The following is a 19,620-nucleotide window of genomic DNA, read 5'->3' on the forward strand; positions in this document are numbered from 1 at the left end:
GTTTTTTTGTTTGTTTTGTTGAGATACTCTCCTTGTCATCCCTGACAAATGTGGAAAGAGTGTGAATTATTTTAAAAGCCAAAAAAATATTGAAAGGGATCAAGGAACAAAAGAGTCCCGTTTGTCCAGTTTTTCCAAAATCCGCACTCAGCTTGTGGATGCTAATAAAAACGTTCATTGCTTTGTCATATCCGTGTTTAGTCTTCCATTATGGAACCGATTTAGGTGATAAAGTTGTTTATGATCTTTTATAGGACTTGGGGAAAAGCTTTAAAAAAAGAACACTGTCTATTAGACACTCTGCTAAGTGTTATTCCCTGATGCAGCATTACTTTTTTTATACCGTGTGGACCATTAAGGAAGGCATAAACAAGATCATGACCGCAGCCCCACCAAGGACAGGGAGATGGAAATCAACCTTTGAAAAGATGATAACAGCAAGCAAGAGATGTGCATTGGGCAATCCTGCACTGGGGAAAATATAACAACTGTGCACATCATAAACCCACTTTACGAAGAAAAATAAAATACTAAATGAGAAAATAAAAAACCTAAAAATAGATTGAATACACAAGCCTGTAAGACTGTTGATATGAGCATATAAAAAAGGTTACAAATGAGAGGACAACGTTTGGCCCAACTAACTTGTTTGTTTGCTGGTAGCTCGTACAACACTGTGTTCTCTCAAAAAACCTGTTTGAAATGTACTTGCGCGCAGTCTCCACTTGTATGCTGTGGTGAAGTCTGATGGGTTGACTCTGTCAAAGTCCTGGAGGATTTTAAATATTGAATCAGGTCTTTTTGTGGGTAACTCTATTTGAGACTAAGAGGTTTTAGCCTTTCAGAACAGAACCTTATTTTGCAATATGGTGACAAATATTCTAAGTGAGGCCTAACTACTACAATTATTTGAAATACTATACTGTTGACTCTGTATCCACGCATAGCCTAGATGAAGATAATGTGTCACTTAGCTTCTTCAAGTTGAGAGTTTTCCATTTATCATGTTTTTTCCTACCTGCAGCATGTGTAATAGTCAGCTTTTGTTTACATTAAATGACAGGTGTTTGCCCAGTCCTTCATTTTAATGTCTCAAGTGGTTTTTTTCCCACCTGCTGCTTCTACAGCATTTGATAAAGCCCTGTATTATCATCTGTAAACTCAGCTTGTTCACTCACTATACCAAAATCTAGATCATGAATATGAATTGGGAAGAGCAGTGGCCCTAATTCAGACCCTTGTGTTACTCCACTAATTGCATCACCCCAAATTACATTCTCACCACTTATCTGTCTCCTACCCATTGACCAGCTTACAATCCAAATCTCACTTTTATGGCAATTACTGTGCTTCAGACAGAATATCTTTAAAATCTTGCGTATTGCCTCCTGATTCCATTTCTGTTCATTCCCATTCTTTCTCTCTTAAAGTTAGAATATTTAGGTATTTTAGCACTGACGAGCTCCTGCTGAAAGAGTTTTATTGATGGTCTACGTGTAGTATTGCCAGTTCCCTCATGTAGAGTTGGCAGACTTCCATTTATTATCTCTGGTTATTATCTCTGCTTTAGTGTTCTGTTGTAATTTAAAAAAAAAACTGTAATGATTTACTCGAGAATCCATTGCAATATTAATCCCTTGGCCTAGCATCCTTTTTCCTTTGCCTTTAACTTTTTACTCCATTTATATAACGGAATGTACTTTTTTCAGTATCTTATAGAGTCCTTTGTTTCTTGTTTGTGTTGATTTTAATTGGTTTATCAAACCATTTAGACTTTCTTCTTAACCCAGGTGTATAATTGATGTCTTCTGTTCTCCAGGTAGAATACCTTTAGGCTCTTGATTCTCTACTGATTCCACATCTTATCCTGTTCTGCTGCTCCTAAGCTCTGTGTCATTCCATCACAGTCCACATTTCAGGAGCTGTAAACGCCAGTTTCCTGATGTACTTAAAGGAAAAACATGTTGTTTTCATCCCTCCATTTTGATATTTGGAAAGACTAGGTCAGTGCGGGCATCACTACCTGTACGCTTTCTGACTTTCTGAGTGAAGAAACTGTCTTAAACCAAGTCAACTATTTCAGTTTCACATCTCTGATGGTTTTTCCAGATGTTCTGAAGAAAATTAAATTCTTCCATGATAATTACTTCTTTGTACACATACGTTTTTGACTTCATTATATGAGATGCCATTATAATTCTGAGTCTGTATAATTGTATATATATAATTCTGAGACTATCCAGTCTGAATCCGTGGTCTGTAGCACACTTTTACACAATGCCCATTGAGCGTATTTCTATGTCTGACCTACTGTATATAGATTCTGAGACACCTAATTTATCAGGGTTAGGTTGCAGTGCCTGAAGGCTCTTTTCAGTGTATTGTGCTAAACCTCCACCTCTTCCTGTCTCTCCAGAAATCTATATCCAGTAATCCTGTATGCTTCCCCATCACTCTCTCTGAGCCATGTGTCAGTGATTCTACATACATCATAAACACATGCTAATGTGGTAGCATCAATGTCTGCAATTTCCTTATATTCTCAGCATTTAGGCACGAATGCTGAACTTCTCCTGATTTTTCCTTTTTTCCAGTTTTTCACAAAATGTTTCCTTTGGTTTTTCATTTTGTCACTATTTCTAGACACCGCCACACACTCTCACACCAGGGTCAGTTTTCCTAGAAGCTAATTAACCTACCAGCATGTCTTTGGAGTGAGACCCAGGGACAGACAGCAGACAGACAAGAAGGAAAAGGCCTCACTTGACCTTCAGCATCAGAGACACCCAAGGAAACAATTGTATTGCTGGACAATGCTCGCAAAGATATATAAACCCAACAAAAATATTTATTAAGTAAAAAGATTTACTGAAATAAAGGGAAATGGGACAGTCTTGACAAACAAAACTCCTGGTGAGTTAAGAAAATAACAATAAAAGCTTTAAATTCCTGACTGTACTGTTCAGGTGTGGCTCGCTGAAGTAGAAAAAGAACAAGTTGTTTGTTCATGTGGTACAGTTTTGACCTGTAAGAAATGTAAAAACTTAAAGAAATTAAAAGGCAATACAATACATACAATACAATACAATACAATCTCTTCTAACATTTGCCTTAAATGACAGGCTTTAACAAAAATCTGGCCATTTATCTACATTTCCTGATTGAGTGAAATGGGTATTTACCTTCAAACCTCAACTATTTGAAACCAAACTATAACAAGAAAGGCAATATCTTTATTCCAAATGTATTCATCTGTTCTAACAAATACAGGAGGCAGCTTCAGTTACAATGCCCATCAGTATTTACAGTATGTATTACTTTCCACATTGGGACACAATCTTAGAAGATGCCCCCACATGGATAATAACTCCTATAAGAACCAGAAGACATCCCTGCAGTGCAAATAGCTCTGTTCCCGAACCACATGGCACCTGCTTTTAAGTCTGAAAGTGTCAAGGAAAATCCTTGTTGCATTTGAGCCGAGTCTGGAACAGTGAAAAGGCTATTGATGAGTCAACAGGAAGTCCCCACAAAGAGAAGTAACAGGCATATAATGTGATACACTGCCATGCAGACACGACTTGCTAACAGATCCCACCTAGAGAACAACCCTCTTAGACTGTGTGACCGTACTGTACGTGGATGTATGCCCTGAATCCAGAAAGAAGGTGGTATCTCATCCTAAGATTTTCCCGGCGTTCCCCACTGGCAGCAGGACCATGCTGTGGATGTGATGTCCGCTCATGCCGTTCAGGAAGAAGAGGAACGCTGCTGTGAACTGACACCAGAATGTCAGGCTGAAGCCCAAGAGACTGGCGTAGCTCCACAGCAGGGCGACGAACCCCAGCAGCCCTGACGCCGACAGCGTGAAGGACAGGAGGACGAGCGCGGATCCTACGGACCACCTCTTCCGGGAGTCCTGGTCCTCACACACCTGAGACATGACCAGCAGCTCCAGGCCAAAGATGGCCGCCACCACGCTGAAGGACACCACGGACCTGCACAAGACCAGCCCGACCGGCAGGGAGTCTACGCCAGCCTCGCCGAGATCCGTCGTGCAGTTGGGCAGAGACTTATCCTCCAGGGTACAGAAGTGCCAAAGTCCAAACATCTTGCCCTCGGCCAGCAGCCAGTGTCCATCGCACACGGCTATAGAGGACAGCACGATGGCGAAGGCCGTGCAGAGGATTATCAGGCTCCTGGTGAAAATCTCGAGGAACGGCGGTTTAGGTTTGCTGTAGAAATGCACACTTCCTGCCTGATAAGAAAAAAGTTCATTTCTGTTAAAGATTTCGTGCTAATTTGATTAGTACACTATGTATATTACTATTTTATAATTTAATAAACCACACATGCTAGCCGCTAACCAAGCATTTGAAATATTTAATAATAATTACAATACATCCTCCTTCCTCCTACAGTCCAATGATATACTGCTTCTGGGAAAACTGGAAGTACTGTAGGTGTGTGTGTCTGTGGCCCTGTGATGGCCTGGCGTCCTGTCCAGGGTGTACCCTGCCTTGCGCCCCGTTGCTTGCTGGGATAGGCTCCAGCTCCCCCATGACTCTGAAGTGGATGAAAAGGTTAGAAAGTGGATAAATGGATAATTCAATGGAAGCTGGACTTGTATTGGTGTTTACAAGAGATGGTGTTATATCTGTATATCTGTTATATCTGTAAGGCTGCCACGTGAGAAATCTACCAATATACCACTCTACGACGGTATATGAAACTGTACACTACTAATTCTAGCGATGCCAACAATCTTCAGTCTACCAAACATCATTCCTGTAAAGAATGAATTCTCTTTCTTAACTGCTCTCTACCGAGATAACCAGAGTGTCACATAAGAGGAATTCTACAAAACATTAAAATAAAACATGCAAAACGTTTTTAGGATGGTTGGGAAGAAAACACAAGAAAATTCTAAAAAAACAAAATTGCACAGCTTTCGTATTTATTCTCTTAATTGTGTCAGTTGAAACAGATAGATAGATAGATAGATAGATAGATAGATAGATAGATAGATAGATACTTTATTGATCCCGTGAGGGAAATTGCAGTGCAACAGCAGCTTAACACACACAACACAGCCACAATGTAACGAATTATATAATAATAGTACAATACATACAATACAATACAAGAGTTACTCACAGTCCAGACGCACAAGAACAAACTAGAACAGAACAGTACACAGAAAATCATATCACACTCATATCACACATATGGATATAAATATAGATGTAACTGTAGATATAAATATAAATGTATTGCACAGGTCCCTGGCATATACTGTATTGCACAGAAAGTGGTTGTAAACGGGAAAAAGAAAAAGAAAAAGAAGAAGAAGAGAACAGATGTAGCAGTAGATGTGTAGATGCGTTTAATCCAGATACAGGTCACTGTCGATGTTGCCTCTGCCAAGACGCAAGGTGGATGCGTTGTACAGTCTTATGGCAGACGGCAAGAATGACCTCCTGTAGCGCTCCCTGTTGCACCGTGGATGAATCAGTCTATTGCTGTACGTGCTCTTCATTCCTGCAAGCCTGTCATAGAGGGGATGGGAGAAGTTGTCCATGATGGCCTCTAGTTTGGACATCATTCTCCTCTCAGCCACTACCTCCAAGGAGTCCAGGTCAGACCCAATGACAGAGCTTGCTCTCCTGATGAGCTTGTTCAGCCTTTTGGAATCTACTGCTCTAATCCCCGAGCCCCAGCACACCACTGCGTAGAAAATGGCACTCGCTACCACCGACTGATAGAACATGTGTAGCATCTTACTACACACATTGAAGGACCTGAGCCTCCTCAAGAAGTAGAGTCGGCTCTGTCCCTTCTTATAGATGGCCTCGGTGTTCTTAGACCATTCCAGTCTATCGTCGATGTGCACTCCCAGGTACTTGTACGAGTCCACCATCTCCACGCCACTCCCATGGATGTAGACAGGAGTAGGTTTGACCTTTTTCCTCCTGAAATCTACCACCAGTTCCTTTGTCTTTGTAACATTCAGTTCCAAGTGGTTTACCCCACACCACTCCACAAAGCTGCTGACCAGTCCTCTGTACTCCTCCTCCTGCTCACCCTTGATACATCCCACAATTTCAGAGTCATCTGAGAACTTCTGCAGGTGGCATGACTCTGAGTTGTACTTAAAGTCCGAAGTATAGAGGGTGAAGAGGAATGGAGAAAGAACTGTCCCTTGAGGTGCCCCTGTGTTACTCAACAGAGAACACAGGGAAAAAATGGCCAAAGTGAACTGTAAAGATTACACATCATGAAACAAAAAATACATCACAAACACGTATATTTTTAATTCACAATTCTTAAAATCATGAGTTTTTTTCCTTTTTGGAAATATAACTAGATTAGAAAGGTATTTAATAGGCTACATAACTGTCCAGTGAGAATTATAGTATAGCTTTGCATTAAAAAAAATTATAGAATAAAGAATTGGCATTCTTTTTTCATATGTTCCTTGTAACTGGGAACAGAATTAAAATATATATTTTTGCTTCATTTTATACATTTTCGAACAGTTATTTATGCAACTCAACACTACTAGTGTTAAGAAGAATTTTATTAAATCCAACATATATATCACAGATTCCTAAAGGTCTTGGAATTGAACATTAAGCACTTTGAGACGATATTCGTCCACAACTGGACAAAGACATACAGTTTTAGTTACAAAAATACTTTGCATATTTAGACCCTAAAAACAATATTCTTTAGCCATTGAGTACTCCCAAAACTAATGTATATAACAAGAAAATTAGAAAGATTGCATTACCTTAATCTTTATAGCAGTCATGGTGGAGTTTTCTTAAATCTAGAAGTGTTCTCTTATTCAGGAAAGCACAGAAGAAAAACTGTAAATGAGATGAGTTAAATGAGTCAAAAGTTCAGCGATAGACAGACTTTTAGTGTATGATTAACAAACATTGTAAAGACAATGAAAGTTTATAGCTAAGTCGGAACACCATGGAAGAACATTTTCCTTCTGCTGAATCAGCAGGAAAGAACATTGTTTTTTTCTGGCCTGTTGGGAAACTGATCACGAAGCAGTTTTGAGGACAAAAGTAAAGGGGCTGGTCTGGATGGAGGAGGGAACTCTGTGTTACTGCTAACAGCAGATCTTTTTTCTTTTGTTAGCGTCTCAGTGATTTGCAGGACATGTCTGTTGTCTGGGGGATCGGTTTCTCTGTCTGCTAGCTGTGATTTATTCTCTGGTCATTCGTGCACCAAGCTCTTTATAACTGCACCCATAAGAAGGCTGAGATTCATCCTTTCGCTCATTATCAGCCACGCATCATCGTGGTTGGTTTATTACCCAAATTGCCGAGTTTAAAGGTATGACTGACGGCAGAATTAAACAAGGCTGGGATTGGTCAGTACTGGGGTTTCTGCTGTAATGGTGTTGGTGGGCCTGTAGGTGGCACTCCTTCCCCAGACCAGATTTTCCAAACCAATGTGCTAGTGTGGTGACTGAAGACACTTTGCTGTACAATGTACCGTTCTTCAAACGAAATGTTAAAATAAGGTGAAACTAATAATCTACTTGATTATTAAGGTCCCAGGATACTGTTTGCAGGTCTAGGGGACTTAACTAAATTTCACTCTGGGCATGTACAATCTTCCTTATTTCACCTGGTAACCGTGTTTCTCACTCGTCCCCTTGAGTGGGGCAGTGGGGCTGCAGGTACAGAGGGGCCGCTGTATGCCACCAGGTTGGTGGTGATATAATTAGTCAGTGATGACTAAAGTGGTTCCCCTTCTATATGAAAAGTGCTCCAGCATCCTCTGGAATTCAATCCAGTTAAATATCAGGAATTAATAGTGGAGACAATCTGGAAACAAGTAATTGAGAAAAATTAAAACATTGCACTGTTAAATAATGTCAGCCGAAGTCATGTGCCCATACTTCACATATGACGTCCAATCACACACACACAGTTTCCCAAAACGTTTAAGAAAAAAAACAGGAAACATCTTGAGGCCAATGCTCAGTTTTAAAATTATCAGATTTTGTTTTGTAGCTCCTGCAAAGGAAAGAGCACCAGATTCATTTCACTGGTCACATTGTTGCAGTGATACTGATTTTAAAAAAAATAATATCAGAGAGACAGCTGTGCAGCAGATTAAAAGTGCCAGCACAGTCCAATTTTAACAAACTACAGTATGAGCAGTGTAAATAGTCAACTATACAACTATGAATGTTCACTTTCTGATCAATATCAAACAGTCGTAGTAAGGATTTGTGTATGGATTTAATAAACTGGGTGCATTCACCAAACATTCCTGCGGGAACGCACTTTTCCAGCATTCCATTTATAGCTGGTTGATGTAACCCAGTGACATCTCCTGGGAGCAGAATAAGTTTGTAAGGTGTGGGAAGGCGATTTGCATTATTTCCCCTTGCTCACAAGCTTCTTCTCTGCCCCACTACACAAAGATGATGTTTCCTGATGCCGAAAAATGTTGTGTGTGTAACAGTGGTTTGCATCACATTTAATCCACAAAGGAGAGCAGATTCAGCCTGCCTTGCTTGTTTGGGCACTGGCAATTCAGATTTTCTTCCCGTGAAGTCTCCCGGAGTCTGTTTCTACAACATGATGAAGGTCCCTACATTTCCTGTGATAAAGAAGCATCTGCCACTTTCTTTGCTGACTGCTGACTGTGCTAAAACTAAGCATATAGGGAAAGTTACAAAGGTTATCATGTTTCTCTACTGTGGACTGATTCCAAGAGCAGCAGTATTTTTCTTCTGACAAGGTGACTGAAATAGTACACAATATTCCAAAAGGTCTTACTTTTACATTGCGCAATTTGAATACCTTCATTTAGTCTACACTTTTAAATCCTAACTTTGTTTGCCATTGGTATTACTTCTTCACATTGTCTAAAGATGTAAAAGATGTGTCAGATTCAAGCACTTCATTTTCAGTTTCCTCAAGCTTACCCTTTTCCCATTTTACATTTCTGTTACCTGCATGTCATAGAAGACCTAACGGTCTATAATTAAGTGGTTTGGTTGTGTCGCCCTTTTAAGTGGATGAGTACACCAGCAAATTTCCAGTCAATGGGTATTCATCCTCAGGGACTGCATAGTGCACTCACTCTCGCACATTTATACTTACCTGTGAAACCATGTGCTGGATTGTCACCACTGTGTATTGAACTATTGTCAGCTCATTTGGGCTTCTGGGTACTGTGTTGTGTGATCGTATTGTCTGACAAATTTCTGTGAGCTTCAAGACTCTGACTCTGCCTCTGCCTCTGCCTGGGCCTGTCCATTAGAGGGAGCCAGAAGCAGAGTTTAGGATTTCCACTGCAGTACCTGAGCACACAGAATTAAGCCTGTTTTTGACTTGGGTTGGAGCTGTTCCCAGTTGCACAGAGTTACTCTAACTTACCCTCTTCCCTCAGCCTGAGGCATGTTGATGAGTTCCTCCTTGGTAAAACGTTTTCACTTGTCTTCCCACTGAACCTTGTGTAGTGTTCTGCTCACGTGTTACATTGCAAACCAAGTACTCAAAGAGTGAATAAAACTAATCAAAAGCAAATGTTTTAAACTTAAACCTTTAAACGTCAAATGCAGTTCTCTGCAAGAACCACTTTTCTGAGAGGTGTAGCAAAGGCTACAATTTCTGGGAAAGACATTTAACTTTGCTCCTCTTAAGACATGCATGTGTACCTACAGAGAGCTCTGAAATAACCATCCCATCAACTGTTTCTAAGGATGAAAGGTTACACATTTCTAAGGACTTCCAAAAAACTTGTTTAGTTTACTCCACTAAAATGTTACAGGAGCGATCTGATTTGATTAATTTGAGTGCCACAGCAGACAGATACAGCTCTTTGTTTAACTGATTTTAGAAAGTAATCTCTTAAATAGCAGTGCTTCAAGGAGAATAAAGAGTGCTTTTGAATTAAAGTAAAAAACACGATGAACACCGCTGGCAGCTACTCAAGAATTACTCATCTGTTTGTTTTTGTCCCGAGACTAAAGTCTTCCTGACGTACAGAAATTGTGAAATTATAAATCTACATGTTACAGACATCAAAGTGTTGAAATGATTGCACATGTTCCTTAGTAAAAAGGGATAGGGGAACTTCACAAATTTATCTGAAGCTTGTGCCAAAATTCAGCTGTTTAATATTGTACATACAAGACCAGCATGCAGATGAAAACTGTCTATAACAGATGTTTGTTTTCATTTTAAAAATGTGTGTTCCTGCACATCACAGGTGTTACAAACCCCTGGTCTCCAAGTGCCGCTGTGGTACTCATGATCATGCTCTCTCCACTTGAGAGTCTCACACGAGAACGACTACTGCACGGTTTCACTCTTGTTCCATCACAAAAAGAAAATACTCACAATCAGCAAAGGAATAAAAAACTGACTTTATCGGTTTGTTTTGAACCAAAAAGGTTTAACAAGAACAAGAAACTGCTGGTGGATGGTAGTTCAATCATGCTTGGCATGGAATGTGCAAAATACCTTATTCTATTGTTTTTAAGGCATTTTGGAAACAGACACGGATACTCGAGTCTAAGAAAATCATGGTCAAGGAAATTTCTGACCACACAGTTTTCAGAATTAAAAAGATGCCATGGATCCAGCACTAGTGCTCGTACCAGCTAATCTGCCTTTAAATTCCATATTTTGCCTTTAGTTCTTCGACTTTTTCAATATACTTCTTCATTGCGTCTTCTTTGCTCATTCCTAAGGGACAAAAAGACAAAAGATCACAATAAACATGCAAGAATTAAAAAAAAAACCCCACTAAAGGCTCTTTTTGTGTCATGAGCCACATCTTCCTCGTCACCCCTCTCCCCAGAATGAAACGGCCCCTTTCGGAATGAGAGAGAAGAGTGCGACTTTTTGTACAGACCTTTGTTAGCTTCCCAGGCGTCCCACTTGGCTTTTCCAGTGAAGTCTAACATTCCGGGGCGTTCTGCAAAACAAACCCGGCCCGTCAGCTCCTGCGGTTTTTGAACGTGACCTCGGCTACCAGGTCACGGGACGGAGCAAACGCCCAGCAGTGACCCACCACATCACAGCATCGCAAAAAAAGCCACACAGTGAAACACACCATAAACCGCAGTGCCCTTTGGCAGGATGCAAGTGGACACAGAGGTCTTCCAGGAAGGGTTGCCAACTGCCAGCCTAATTATTTAGTAACCAGGTGCTCCCTTTTCCAAGGCAGTGGGGCACAACTCTGGTCCTTTAATTTCTGCAGCTTTTTGTTCCACCTCTGCTTTTAAGGACCTAATCATTAGCTAACTGAACCACTTTAACATGTTTCAATGGGCTTCAGCTGTTAATTATTTCAGGAGACCTAGAAAACGTGCTGGCCGCTAGCCCTAGAGGATTGGAGATGAGCACTCCAGTGTAAAAAAGAGGTTATGCTCAAATGGCTCGGGCCTACTCAGCCTTTGTGTTTCTAGGCCGTATGTGTGCTGCTTTTTGTTACTGGCTGCAGCTGCCCAAACAAAAGATGGTGGCAATGGTTTCAGCGCTCGACTGCCAGCCTGGTGCTAAGGGTTAATTTAAAGGTTAATTACAACCCAGCTTTCACTACAATGCAAATGTACAGAAGGCGGAGGCAGCTGTGTGGCTCCAGTGAAACTACATACGCGTGTTGACGTCTCCCACGGTCGCCTGCTTGTAGAGACCGTAAATCTCCAGCACTTCTTTATCTGCGGGCTTCGTCTTCAAAACCTTCACCTCCTCCGCAGCCTTTTCAAAATCGGCCTGAAAAGGAATCGCAAACACGACACCTAAAAATGACTTCACAGCAGGACCGAGTGGGAAGAGTCTTCTTCCACAGAACCGTAGGAAAACGTCTCGCCCTTTTCAAGTCGCACCGTACAACAACGGGAAATGAGAACGGGGCTATGTAGGACTGAAAAAGCTTCGCATTCAAAGATTAGAAGTGTTCATGCGGCTGCATACATCTGCTGCCCAAAAAGTACCTTGTTGTTTAAACTTGGCCTTTTTTATTTGACAAAAGATTCCGTCTGTGCGCTCAATACAGTCTGCCTTAGGTGCAATGTTCTGAGAGGATGCAAAATATTTCAAACTTTAAAATCAAAAACTAAAACGCGGGAGATTGTTTTGAAATCCAATAAAATGCACCAGTTCCACTGTATTGTTGTCTCTTTCTCAGATTGCCCAATAAAACCACGGCAGAAAACTGAGAAACGGTTCCCAGAGATCCGTTATTTCGCGCAGTGTCCCTCGGCACAGGTGGTGTAATGAAAAGGTTGGGATCTGTCCCACTAGGAATCTGCTTTAGGTCTGAACTGCATGATCTTTGGCGTTACCATGGTACCTACAGGAGAGGAGGAAACAGATACTACCGACCGTTGTCTGTTCGCTTTTTCATAATTACAAATTAATTAAAGTATTATAAAGTATTCGCGGTGGGCTGCGCATGTCTATCTCATCATCTATACGAAACCCATTATATCCTATGAACTCAACCACGTCTTGAGTTAAGAATGTCCTCTTTTCTAAGTAAGCGCCTACAAAACCGACTTGATTATTTTATATTACGTTTTTACTTTTAATTATCCAAACGGTACCTCCTCACTATTGGCTGCATTTTATTGCTTTATTAGCAAAGATCAAGTTTTTGCCCTAAATGAATCATACAACGCACAGGATATATAATCATTTAAGAACCGCATGCTGTTCATCGGTCCTGAGTCACGAAAAGCGTGATAAGAAAAAGATACTATATATCTTTAAGGGCATCTTATCGCAAGAGTTTGACCGACATTTGCAATGTAACCGAGGTGGCCGTTGTGAAATCTACTGCAGATTTTCCACTCTTCACAGATCAACAGCGAGGCTATATTTTTTGATAATTGTAAAATACGGTGCAGATGCGGTGTTTAAGTAACAGTAACTACAGGGAGTGGCGAGTGGACATTTGATCAGCCAGAACCCACCCATAAAATAAATAATAATGAGCTTCGACGTTTTAAGACATCTATCTTGAGAGTCGTTTATTTAAACTATCTCATTATTTTCATTATGTTACTCCTAGATTATGCTTTATAAATCATTATTCGGGCACGTCTTCAATTTCTTTGATCTCCCAAGCACAAAACACGTGGACCCGTCTACAAACCCTTCTGATCCTGACGCTGTACGTGCCTCGCAGAGATGCCAGTTCCAAATATACAAGCAGCTATTAAACATTGCATTGCATTTTCACAGTCTACGTCTAGTGAAATCTCGAAGTATTTTATTCTGGCAGGAAACGCGGCGAATAGTGTACGAAGGTCAGATTTTATTTTTAACAGCAGGGAAAGAGATGGCGTGCGTTGACAACTGCAAGCCCTTGTCTTCCTGCCAGCCCGTTACAGAAAGGCACAACTGCTCCACCAGCCTTAAAGTACAGCCCAATGAACCCTTTCCAGCAGCGAGAGGGGGAAGAAAAGGCCCCCCTCTCGTCCTTTCAGCGTTCAGCTGTCGGATGAGTGAGGCGCAGACATAGATCTTTTTACCTGTGACATGATTCCCTCGAAGTCGGAGGAGAGACCCTGGCTCTTCTTCTTCAACCCTGCAGCTGCAACAGCGCAAGAAACGGCCTCCTTACAACCTCTTCCGGCCTCCCAACGCTTGTGTAGTACTAGTAGGTAGTCTACCGAGCCCAGCCCAGCCCACCTCCGCCCGTTTCCCTCATTGGTCTGCGTGTTTCCCCGGCGCTCGGCAGCCTGGGGTGAGCCGGATCGAGCCAATGGAGATCAGGCGAGAGAGGCAGAGCAGGGACACACACGCACCGAGGTTACTGGGCTATGACTTCATCCTCTGTGCAAAGAATGGGGCGCTGTGTTGTAAGGGTTGGTTGTGTGTGTGTGAGAAAGAAAGAGAGCCCCCACTATAGTTCTCCTCATGTGTTGCAGTTGTCTAAGAGACACTGAACAAAGCGAGACGCCGTCGGTCAGCAAAGGGGCGCACCGCACCGTCTTTTAACGTCAACTCCGCACGCCTGGAAGGCCCCGCCCGGCTGTGCTTTGCTGAAACACCGCCCCTCTTGTTTTCTCTGTCTGTGGCGCGCCAGTTTACTCCCTGGTTAAACAGAACTGAGGTGTGCAAATGATGAGGACGGGTTTCTGAAAAACCCGAAACGCACGCATAGCTGTCTAGCGAAGGTCGCACAGACTGCGAACGTAGGGGTCTTGCGTTGTTTGTCAGCGGCCCTGCGTGAAAGGGGAACGGATATCTGAATTTTGACAATGCTGCTGATAGTCATCTGTGTCCCTTCCTCTATTCTGTAGATATATTCATTGCCTCCGGCTGGAAATTGCGTTCTGTATTCTGAAAACAATTCAACAGTCCGCTACCTCTGACCCAACAAGGTTTATTTTGTCCCGAAATAATATCTTAACACGGCACTGGTCTGTGGGCGGGTCTGAGGACTGACAGCTGTCTCTCCTGGGGTTTTCTACAGCTGGTTTCCTAATCACAGGGTCATTGATTTCATTTCTTTCTGTTTGGAGCGTATTTGTCAATCTGCTTTCAGCTCCTGAAAATCTGGGTGGGACTGTCTAGCTGATTAAACCTGAATCGAGGGACTCGCATTCATCTAGTTGACATATAGTACGAGTAAACTACTCGATCGATATTATTATGATTATTTCGAAAGTGAGATTTCACGCTGTGAGGCGATGCATTCTTATCTAATTCCATATATGCTCTGGACTGTATACGGAACATCTGGATTTCTGCAATTTCTGTGCTACATTTTTATGGTTTTTATTTTTTTAAATGGGAGAAAATACAACAGGTGAATATACAGATGTCACAACATGATTGCACAAAGGTAACATCAAGTGAATGAAACAAAAAAAACGAATTTCCACAGTACAGCGGTTATGTGGTGTTAGGGGTTACACTAAATAAGTTTATACGCCAGAAGATTTTTGTAGACCAACTCACCAAGCTTATTTCTTTTATAATTTTTAGTGAATTTGAGTATAGCTTAAGTGAGTTAGAGAATTCTTTAAAGCACATATAGTAGTTTTTTTTAACTCTACACGAATGTATGTAAAATTTTGCTAACATTAGAATGACATTTACCATTATACGAACTTCTTTGTCTGGATTCGGAACACCCAGAACAAGATCCTTAAAAGTTAGATGTACACGAGCATTACTATGATTTAGCCAAGAACATAGCAAGTGCCAGAAGGCTGTTGAATAATGACAGGGGAAGCAAATGTGTTCCGTTGGTTCAATATCTGATTCGCAAAAGGCACAGGTGTTGCAATCATAGTTTAACCGTTTTCATAGATATTCTCAGAGCGTTTCATGCAGGGGTATATGTTATTCCGAATGTCCTTAGTATTTGGTAGAGTGTGGAGAGTAATGCATTCAGTTGTAGCTGAGATGAGAGAATCCTCGTCTACATCATTAAAAATTATTTTCTCCTTGGTGGCTGGGAAGAATCTCTGAACCATAATTGTACAGATGTATTTATTATTGCACTTCTTATCTAAAATACTGTAAGGACCAATTTTGATCTCCGGTAGTAGGGGAATTATATAACTCTGGATTGTGGATTTTTTTTTTTACCAAAGCCAGTAAAACACGTGGAATTGTATAAATAATTTATTGAAATTGCTTTGGGTTGCACTCAATGTCATATTTCTTAACAAAATCAAAATACTCTCTATTAGCTTCAATAGATGCACAATCGACCAAATTGAGCTCGGCAGCACACGCGGGGTTTACGTGATACAACCCCATTATGAACCCATTCCCCACGCGGGCAGAGACGCACAGTATTTCCTGCACAAACTCGTTTAGCTTGGCAGAATATACTGTATTTTAAAGAGCATTTTAAATGAATACGTGCACAGTTATATAGTCACAATCTGCTAATTTTACTGCTTTCTGGAAAAAAGGTGAATACGTGATTTTTTTTTTATTTACAGAAGGCTAGATTGTCTGCTTTAGAAGATCTAGTAACGTTGACTAAACCTGGGATCTTCACGTCCAGCTGTCGCAACGCTGAAACGGATTTCTTATACCCTCTCATGCCACATCGGAGGTTGTGTCATATAAACCTCAGCTGTGCCTTTCCGTTTCCAACTAAGCGTCAACATTTCCGAATTTGATTGCTCTTGTCTTTGGGTGCAACTAGGAATTCGCACCGAGTTGGAAGAAAAGCCTAGAAGACGATCGGTTTAAGTAAAAATAATTTTGCTGATTATCCTCTTGACAGTTTATAATCTGTTAACGGTGTTTCTTGTGTTTAGATTACGCCAGCCACGTCATCAAAAAACACGTTTGTGCAGAGAAAGCATGTTTTACAGAGAAAAATACACATTATTATATGGAGAATATGGGTTTTTAGAAATTGTTCATGTTGGCGATAACGTTACAAGTAAATGACGTTTTATTGCCATTTAAAATGCAGATAATAATGCTGTGTGTTGCTTGTTCGTGCCTTCGTTAGGAGCCGCCAATGTCTTGCGAAGAGGCAGTGCTAACCGTGCGCTTGGTGCGGTCCTTCGAGCACCGCAACTTCAAACCCGTCGTGTTTCGAAACGTGAACCTGAACCAGACGGTGAAAGAATTTATTGCTGCTGTGAAAGACGGTAAGAAATGGGCTCAATCCCCACACGTCTGTGTCGCGGCTCTGGTGTAGTGCGTGTTGGTTTAAGATGACGCATTTCTCTTAAAAGCTACCAATTCTAATCTCCGTTTTCTATACCGCCCTGCAGATCGAAATACGAGGGAAGCACGCCCATCAGTCCTGAAAGTCTTTGAACAGTCGTAGTTAGATTAATCTGCTTTTGATATTTAAGTAGTGCTGGCGAGCAGCACTGATCTGATTGATGTCTGAGCCCCCCAGTTCAAGCCTACGCGAAAGCCACCTCCTGCCATCTGTGTCCACTGTTAGAGACACTGTTTTCTCTCAATACAGATGTCTCTGCGAGACCAGGGCTGCCTCCCCCATTCAAAAAGTTCGAATACGGTAAGGTGATGTTTTTTTATGATGTGTGTTGGTTTTTGGGTGACGTTTTGGAGAGCTTGCCTTTAAAAAAAGCAAGCTCGCCAAAACCGTGTTTCTTGCTCATTCCCCACCCGCCTTGCAGGGAAATCTTAACAGTGCAATTGTTACGGGTCAATAGAGGAGCTACTGATGGCTTCCTGATGAATTACTGATGAATAGGCTGTGCGGCTTCTTTGTAGCTACGTGTCCAAGGCCAGTTAAGGCTGTCATATCTGTGCGGTGACCCGATAACACCGGGGAGGTCAAGGGCAGATGTACGCGTTGGTTTGACCTCTTTCAGTTATCCTGTGCGATGCGGCAGATGAACAGATATTACACGTGTGTGTGCGCGCCAGCTCTGCTTCGCCCACAGAGTCAGACAGTTGTTTGTGAAATATGTCCGAGCCGCCGCCGCCGCGCTTGGGCTGTGGATGTTATGTGCTGAACCTGTAGCTGCTTGTTAATCCTCGCTGAGTTTCTCTGTCCTTCTCCTCGCAGACACAATGAAGATAATTCACCAAGCGCACGGAGCTAAGGTGGGTGTTCTTCCTTTTAACCGCAGGGTAAAAAAAAAAAACCTTTCAAATGACAAGCGCGCAGAAACGTCAAAAATGTAAAAAGTAAACGCCTTATTTTTTTCTATATCGAGCTACGATTTCTGGTCTAAATATAGAGGCCCTACAGAAAGCATGTCCGGCATATTCAGCTCTTGACAGGCAGGCGTCTGAAGGAGGTGGAGGCTTGTTCATCTGTGCGCATTCTACTCCTGTGAGCCCGGTGATGGCGGACGCGGTGGAAGGACTGAATTTAATTGCGTCGCACACTGGGCTCCACTTATCCTCGCTGTCAAGTTGCATCATCTTCCTTGTTTGCTTTGTTGCACCACAGCTGGACACACATCACTGATGCAATCTAGACAAGCCCAGTGCCCTGTAAATATGCTGACTCAACAGCGGGGTCTCCGTGACCCCGGCCAGGCTCCAGGGCCGGGCAGAACGCTCTTCTCACAGGACCCGATCGGTGCTGGACGTGTACGATCCTCTGTCAGCAGCATTTCATCACAAAATGTTGTACTTTTTTGCTTTGTTCTGTCAGGTCAGTGCTATAAAGTTCAGGGACGAGAGGCCCAGAGTCTGTGTTTTAAAGAGTTTAATTGAATTTTGCGATTCGCGCTTTGCCTGGTGATTGAGCAGTTATTTATTGAAAGCTAAATTCTTAACGCAGTGGCCTGTATTCCCCGAGGAGCAGTTTTGTGAGAGCAGCAGCATGCCAGTAGTGATCACAACACAACCCGCACGGCTGTGGCGTTGTGAATGACAGTCGAGCCCTCACCTGTACCGTTCCCTTTCAGACGAACGAGCTAGTGATGAGTTTGGAAGACGATGACAGACTAATCCTGAAGGACGACAGCACTTTGAAAGAGGCTGGAGTCGGTAGGACGCTTGTTTTTAGAAAATCATGAGCCCAGTGAGACCAGCATTTGGAAAGTCTTTTGCAATTGGGGTAGGAAGCAAAAAAATGCCACAAGAATGAAAATGTTTAGTAACGATCTCTTCACCTTTGTCAATTTGGTGTTTCTTCAGGGTGGTGAAAAAGTTTTACATTTCAATTAGAGCAATTCAAAATGTATTTTTACTTGTAGATGGTTGTGATGTCCTCTAAAGAAAAAGAGAATAGCAGTTGTTGTTCTAGAGAGCACAGCGGTGAGCATTGCTGCCTCACTGTACTGAGGTCGTGGGTTCAGTTCCTGCGGTGCTGTCCGTGTGGAGTTTGCATGTTCTCCCTGGGTTTGTGTGGGTTTCCTCCCACAGTCCAAAGGTATCCAGTAGGTTAACTGGCTTGTGGGAAAATTTGGCCCTGGTGCGAAAGAGTGTGCTCTGTGACGGACTGGGGTCCAATCCAAGGGCGTCCCCCAACCATACACCCGTTGCTTGCTGGGATAGGATCCAGCACCCCTGTGACCCTGTATTGGATAAACCAGTTGGAAACTGGATGGATGGATTGTTATGCTCATATCTTATAGTAGCTCATCTAACATAGGAGGGGGACGCTGTCTCTTTTGCTACGGATGGAGGCAAACAGAATGACTCGTTTAAGGTTTTTCATTTTTACATTTTTCATTTAGCAAATGAAACGGAGTTAGGTTTCTTCCGGAATGAAGACTACGAAAAGTACAAAGCGGATCCAAAAACTGCCTGGTGATGGACTGAAGAAGCTTGTGTAGACATTGCCGAAGTAAGTCCCCTCTCACTGGCAGCAGCCAAGCCAACGGAGGCTGAGAGGATGTCAGTTCTGCGCACTTGCCAAAGTTGAGAGTTGACTACAAACAAGGTGGACAAGGTCTTCTCTTCATTGTACATTTTTGCACTTAATTTTCTCGACTCTGGTTTTACCACTTGCCACAGATGTGTATTTCTTTAGTTATTAAAGTTTTATTTTTCAGAATATTATCCAGTTTTTCATTTTTTTTTCAGTTCAGACATGTGGGATATTTCCCTTGGTAGAACATTGGAGAAACTCTTACTTTTCCATGCACTGTGGAAAAAGCCCAACTACAGTGTATTAAAACCCACCTTGTTCATGGAATAAACGTCTGAT

The 19,620-nt window shown here is 42.0% G+C and overlaps 3 protein-coding genes across 6 annotated transcripts; 1 reads left to right on the forward strand and 2 right to left on the reverse strand.

The window, feature by feature from the left end:
• Positions 1 to 2,847: 2,847 nt before the first annotated feature.
• Positions 2,848 to 6,873, reverse strand: tmem37 (transmembrane protein 37). Its single transcript, XM_088931405.1, has 2 exons — positions 6,794 to 6,873; positions 2,848 to 4,258 (listed from the first exon to the last, which is right to left on the reverse strand). The coding sequence occupies exons 1-2, from the start codon at positions 6,812 to 6,814 to the stop codon at positions 3,677 to 3,679; spliced, it is 603 nt and encodes a 200-aa protein (XP_088787531.1). The 5' UTR covers positions 6,815 to 6,873; the 3' UTR covers positions 2,848 to 3,676.
• A 3,516-nt stretch (positions 6,874 to 10,389) lies between these two features.
• On the reverse strand, positions 10,390 to 13,985 carry dbi (diazepam binding inhibitor, acyl-CoA binding protein). The gene is made up of 4 exons (XM_088931412.1): positions 13,526 to 13,985; positions 11,645 to 11,762; positions 10,900 to 10,962; positions 10,390 to 10,730 (listed from the first exon to the last, which is right to left on the reverse strand). Exons 1-4 carry the CDS (start codon positions 13,532 to 13,534, stop codon positions 10,657 to 10,659), a joined length of 264 nt encoding a protein of 87 aa, XP_088787538.1. The 5' UTR covers positions 13,535 to 13,985; the 3' UTR covers positions 10,390 to 10,656.
• A 1,845-nt stretch (positions 13,986 to 15,830) lies between these two features.
• Positions 15,831 to 19,461, forward strand: c13h2orf76 (chromosome 13 C2orf76 homolog). Of its 4 annotated transcripts, none has more exons than XM_088931410.1 (6): positions 15,831 to 15,928; positions 16,483 to 16,624; positions 16,954 to 17,004; positions 17,521 to 17,558; positions 18,374 to 18,455; positions 19,148 to 19,461. In XM_088931410.1, exons 2-6 carry the CDS (start codon positions 16,492 to 16,494, stop codon positions 19,222 to 19,224), a joined length of 381 nt encoding a protein of 126 aa, XP_088787536.1. In that variant the 5' UTR covers positions 15,831 to 15,928; positions 16,483 to 16,491; the 3' UTR covers positions 19,225 to 19,461. The 4 variants fall into 4 exon arrangements, with proteins under 4 accessions (XP_088787536.1, XP_088787534.1, XP_088787535.1 ...); XM_088931408.1 differs by lacking the exon at positions 15,831 to 15,928 and adding an exon at positions 16,112 to 16,214; XM_088931409.1 differs by lacking the exon at positions 15,831 to 15,928 and adding an exon at positions 16,112 to 16,208.
• Positions 19,462 to 19,620: the final 159 nt, after the last annotated feature.

Source organism: Atractosteus spatula, chromosome 13 (assembly GCF_055471065.1).
Source record: "Atractosteus spatula isolate fAtrSpa1 chromosome 13, fAtrSpa1.hap1, whole genome shotgun sequence".
Classification (NCBI taxonomy): domain Eukaryota; kingdom Metazoa; phylum Chordata; class Actinopteri; order Semionotiformes; family Lepisosteidae; genus Atractosteus; species Atractosteus spatula.